Source organism: Nematolebias whitei, chromosome 15 (assembly GCF_014905685.2).
Source record: "Nematolebias whitei isolate Nwh7 chromosome 15, NemWhi1, whole genome shotgun sequence".
Classification (NCBI taxonomy): domain Eukaryota; kingdom Metazoa; phylum Chordata; class Actinopteri; order Cyprinodontiformes; family Rivulidae; genus Nematolebias; species Nematolebias whitei.
In genome coordinates, this window is record NC_056512.1 from 19,699,536 (window position 1) to 19,705,403 (window position 5,868).

Sequence of the window (5,868 nt, forward strand, 5' to 3'; positions counted from 1 at the left end):
TCTAAAAGCACAAAGATTCAAATCAAGTCTGCAACATAATCAGATGATTACATGGCAAAAGTCAGGCTAAAAGTTGTTTTATCACCTTCTGAGTAGAACTTGGCATCTTTTTCATAAATCTTTGGGTCCCTTTTCTTCAACAGGGACAATGTTCTGTAAAAATCTCTCTCCACATCAGGGTCCAACTCCTGCAGGAGACAAAAACAAGCACTAAGACAACATTTAATTCTCCTTCAGAGGGAGAAGCAGCTGGAGATGCTAACCACTTCACTGTCATCAGAACTGGACTCAGACGACGAGTCGCTGCCCTCATCGGCTCGGTCTCCGAACCGGTCCTTCACTGCACAAACAAACCAGAGAAAAACAAACGGACCTTAAAATTCAACCACACTTGTCCCCACGTTGGCTCGTTAGCATTACGCTAGCCAGCTAGCAGTAGACACTCACGCTTCTGTAACTCCTCTTTCTGCCGGTACTTTTCGTACCTCTGAGCAAACTCGGAGTTGATTTTTAGCTCCGACTTGCCTGACATGTTTATAATGACAGTAAACAGCGGACAGTTAGGGACAGAAAGTCCGCATTAAAGAACAGATCCACCGCTGCAGCAGCTAGGCACGTTCAGACGTTGAGTCACGTGACTTCCGGTGAGCAGCAGGGTAGATACGGGCGGTGTCCTGCAGGGGGCGCTCAAACACCAGTTTTCAACATTTCATGCATAAATTCTTTAAAAACAAAATTAAGCATCCACTGAAATAACTTAAAGTCTGCCAAGAGTCAAGTAAAACTCACTACATGTTGAAAATTAAAGGGTGAGAATGAGATTTCACAAAATACAAACACTGCTGAGTGCAGAGGGTTGCACTTTTATTTTTGTACTCTATTAATCCCCAATGGGGAAATTAATTCTCTGCATTTTTCCCATTGCACATGTGAGCACACATGTGAGCACACATGTGAGCACACATGTGAGCACACATGTGAGCACACATGTGAGCACACATGTGAGGCAGTGGGTTGCCATCTAAGGTGCCTGGGGAGCAGCTGGGGAGGGTTGGGGGCCGCTTGCTCATGGGCCTAGGGCAGGTAAATGAGGGTGGAGGAAGTGGGTGTTTCACCTTTTCCACCCACGTTTTGATGTTGTCGGTCCGGGAAGTTGAGTCGGGGTTGACCGGCGACCCTCCGATCACAGGCCCACCCTCTCTAACCTCTGCGCACTCCGCTCACATGTCAACATGTCAGTGTGTAGAGGATGTTTGCTGAGTTCATGGGACACATGGGCCCGTTTGACTTCATGTACAGTTTCAGACCTTTAGTCAATAGTGATTTGCTGCTGTTTTCTCATTTAATTATCAAAACAATAAAGTTGTGCCTAATTTAAGATGATCTCTTTTGGTTGTGTTTTAAAAGAGCTGTACTAATGTGCAGTGTTTAACAAAAATAAAGGGATGTTTGAACATTTTGAAGTTATGAACAGTTAGTATCTTACCTGTCGTAGACAACTCTTTGAACCACTGGGACTTGAAGAAACAGTTTGATTGTGATCTGACTCTGATGAGCCAGCAACGTATTTGAATGTAACCGAGTAGAGCTGCTGCTTCTGTGCATTTAAAGCCATGTTCCACTGGGAGGAGGATTCAAGGCAGACCAGGAATCACTGGAGTGAATATGTGTCTTTCCTGGTCTGGGAAAGCTAGAAGACACCTTCTGTCTTGCAGCAGATGTTCTCAATTTCTTCACATGAATATTCCAGTCCTGTCATTAGAATTTTAAACATGTTGTCACAGGTATATATAACAGTCACAGAGTCCTTGCAGGTGTCTCAAATTCATCTCAAATCTCTTTTAATTTTGCCCCGAGCATCTCCAACTCAAATCAAGAGTCATGCAAGTAGCTGAGAGTCATTCCTAACACATACTCAGAGCTCTTCACCTTATGCAAGATCTTTGTCAAAACTTTTAGCTTTTGCATCAACACGGTTTGTCTGTTAGCAAAACATCTCATGAACCACTGGACAGCGTTTACTGAAACCTTTAGAAAATAATTCATGGTTGTACATCTTCAACAGATTAACTTTTGGAATCAGTTGGATTTAAGATGGCCGACACAGCTAGATCACACAAAGAGGGCCTTAACTCAGTCAGTGTCTCAGATATTGAGCTACAGTTTGATGTGGTAGTAGCTGAGAGTCATTCACAGCATATACTCTAGTGTGAATCTTGATATCGTTTAAGAGATTACATCATTTGACAAAAACAGCTACACTGGGTCATTTCTCAACTTCTTAGACTAAAGCTCTGACATGGAAGGCGGCAGGCGATATGCATTCATTTAAGGAATATTTGTCCTTTCAAGTTTTTGTCGGGGGAGCAGAGTGTTGTTTTTTTTAACGTTTGGTCTCTGTTAGAAAAACACAGACTGAGCAAAGGTCAGTGATTCTCCAGGAATGGATCGCCCAGCTGACAGCTGTTGTTTTCCAGGATCAGGTGAGCGGTGATGTCACATCCTCACCCGATGGGAGGCGACACGTGTCCAAACGTCTCGTGAATCTAGTTAACATATATCTGCTGTAAGTAGAACGAATGATCCTATTTAAATCAGAGCACCGTACTCTGACAGCAGAGTTTAGTTGTTCCAGTTGAGCTCAAACCTCGGCTGTCTTTTATAAAAGATCATTTTATATTCAATTCAATTCAGTTCAATTCAATTAATTTCAATCTAATTTATTTATATAGTTCCAAGTCACAACAGAAGTCGTCTCAGGACACTGAACAGAAACATTCATATATAAAATAATAATTTAACATTATTTATCTGAGGAGCAGACTGCTTCGAGTTTAACTCCATCACAGAACTCTCATCTTGAGCATGAAGGCGACAGTGGGAAGGAAGAACTCCCTCATGAGGAAGAAACCTTTAGCAGAACCAGACTCAGTACAAGAGACCATCTGCTTCGACTGGCTGGGTTTGAGAGGAACAGATACACAATGGCAGGTCAAGAATCACATGTTAAGATAGAAATAGTATAAAATGAAAACTATTCGATTTTAACAATTCAATATAATAAATTAGGTCAATTTGTCCTCTAGTAGTCTAAGCCTATAGCATCATAACAAGCCAACCCTAACTATAGCATTTATCAATTCAAGGAAAGTCTTAATCCCAGTCTTAAAACTGGACAATGTGTCAGACTTACGGACTGAAACTGGAAGTTGGTTCCACAAGAGAGGAGCCTGATAACTGGAAGATCTTCTTCCCATTCTGCTTTTGGAAATTCTAGGAACTGCGAGTAAACCTGCAGTCTGAGAGTGAAGTGTTCTGTTAGGAAAATATGGGACAATAAGATCTGTAATATAAAATGGAGCCAGGTTGTTGAGAGCTTTGTAGGTTAGAAGTAAGATTTTGAATTATATTCTGGATTTGACAGGGAGCCAATGGAGAGAAACTAAAACTGGAGAGATATGATCTCTCCCACTAACTCCAGTTAAGACTCTGGCAGCAGCATTTTGGATCAACTGAAGACGCTTAAAAGAAGTATTTGGACACCCAGATAATAAACCATTACAATAGTCCAGTCTAGACGTGACAAATGCATGAACCAGTTTTTCTGCATCATTTTTAGATAAGATCTTTCTAATTTTATTGATATTACGCAGGTGGAAGAAGGCAGTTCTATAACGTTTTTAATGTGGGGGATAAAAGACATGTCCTGGTCAAAAATAACACCAAGATTTTTAACATTAGAGCTGGAGGACAGATTAATGTCATCCAAGGAGGGAGAAAGAATGAAAAATTGATTCCTAATGTGCTCAGGTCCAAAAACTAAAACCTCAGTCTTGTCTGTGTTCAAAAGCAGAAAATTAAGGGTCATCCATGTTTTTATGTCTTTCCTCCATCAGAAACAAAAACAAACACCCCTCAACTCCCATCAGGCTCAATGAAAGAGAAGTTCCAGTTCACATATTTCTCTTTAGAGTCCGAGCTCTCTGTGAATCGATGTGTGTTCAGCCTCGTTTTGTTTGTCCCAAAGTCCCGCTCTCCCCCCGGCCTTGAGTTTTGGACTGGCAGTATCGACTGGTTTGACGACACACAGCCGCTCTCTCAGAGCTGATTTAAAACTCCTGCCAACTAAAGGCCCACGCCGCCGTTCACACCACACTTGGAAAGTACGATCAGAGTTGGAGCCGTTCTGGTCAAACCTTACCCAACATTTCAAGATGTTGAGTGATGTGTTAGTGGTTTATGTGTCGTGAATGACTCAACTCCAAACAAACCAAACTTTAGCTCAGTGTCTGTAAAATGAACCGAGTAAACCAGACTTGTGTGTTTTGTAAGGTTAGATGAGTGTAGCAGCCATGTTCAGGTTTACTCCGTCTAATGGTCACTTTTAGAAAGTTTTACTAAGCTCTGCTCTGTGGTTCATGAGATATTTTGCTAACAGACAGAGTCGACTCCAGTGGTTAAAGGCAAAGTTTTAAATATAGATCTCACCTGCTTGATCAGATCTCAGCGTATGTGTTGGGAATGACTCTCAGCTACTACCACTCGAACTTTTAGCTGTAAGATTGACTGAGTTAGACATTTTAGGGTTTGATTAGCTGTGGCGGCCATCTTGAATAGGACTGACTCCTGAAGTTATTTGCTGGTAGAGATACATCCACTTATTACTTTCTGGGACTTTTAATAAAATCCGTCCCGTGGTTCTTTAGATATTTTGCTAAAAAAGAGACAATTAAATCCACACGCAGACTTGGGCGAAAACATTATCGCCCACCTCTTGCTTTTCAGCTGTGGGTGATGAAAATAAACAAACTGAAAAACAACTACTGAAGTCAGAGAATTTGATCTGAGCTCAGATCAGAATCAGCTTTATTGTCATTGCACCGAAGCACAACAAAATTACATTTCAGTACAGCCCGTCCAAGTAAAATAAACACAAACAGACAAGGGGAGACGGAGGTGTCTGAGGCTGCAGCCTCGTGGGAGGTGCTGCCCTTTTCATTTAGATAAGAAAAACAGAAACACGGGGGAAAAGGAGTTGTAAAATCATATCTCACACTGTGTCGTAGATGGGACACAGTGTAAAAGTTGCAACAACAAAAAAACAAAACTCAGCACATAAATAGCAACATATTGATGACATTATGATACATATGCATGAGGAGGCCCAATGAAGGTGGTGAGTTTGTCCGTGGACACTGCCAGATAGTTCCATAGTCCCGATAAGAAATGGTGCAGTGTCAGCCAGCTCAGCTCTGACACAGGTCCACAGATGTCCTCGGGAAGGAGCGGGTAGGTGAGGGGGAGCAGAGCTTCTTTTTCGCATAACATCCAGGAGAGTTTGGGAAAGTTGGCCAATTCAAGACCGACACGGGGGAGCCAGATTCAGATAACAAGTTATTTTGGGTCAGGCCGACTCTGCTTGACTTCTGTCTGCCTTATAGTTCTACTGGTACGTCTCAATGGTGACTTCAAACAGCCAAATGTTTGTAGTCAAAACCGCCGGGTCGAGCTTGTAGCTTCTCCAAGGTTGATTCCTTCCCGCCAGCGAGTTTCAGGAGCCACAAGTGGCCTGAGATTCTCAGAAATCGCGTCCAGCTTGCAGCTCAGCTCACACAGCATCTGAGTCTGAGTGCTCATCGCTCGGGACATTCCTTCACACATGACGGGCAGCCTCACAATGGCCAGAACAGCTGTCGACGTTTTCCATATTTGTCGATATTCCAGGTAACGACCAACTCCAAAAAGCAGAAATCCTGTTATCATAAATATTATTAAGAACACGTCTTCTACATCCTCAATCAACAATACGGACAGACACATGATCTTCCACTGCCCTCAGGAATCCATGGTGTATCCAGCTGCAAGTGT

General features: G+C 42.5%; 1 protein-coding gene across 1 annotated transcript in view; it reads right to left on the reverse strand.

Moving 5' to 3' along the window:
• The window catches only part of LOC119421069 (protein KRI1 homolog), a 1,486-nt gene extending 820 nt beyond the window's left edge, over positions 1 to 666 (reverse strand). The window contains exons 1-3 of the mRNA XM_037688472.1: positions 448 to 666; positions 264 to 340; positions 86 to 188 (exon numbers count right to left, since the gene is read on the reverse strand). Of these exons, the coding sequence (XP_037544400.1) occupies positions 86 to 188; positions 264 to 340; positions 448 to 532 (265 nt within the window). The 5' untranslated portion in view covers positions 533 to 666. The remainder of the gene's footprint in view (positions 1 to 85; positions 189 to 263; positions 341 to 447) is intronic.
• Between the last annotated feature and the right edge of the window lie 5,202 nt (positions 667 to 5,868).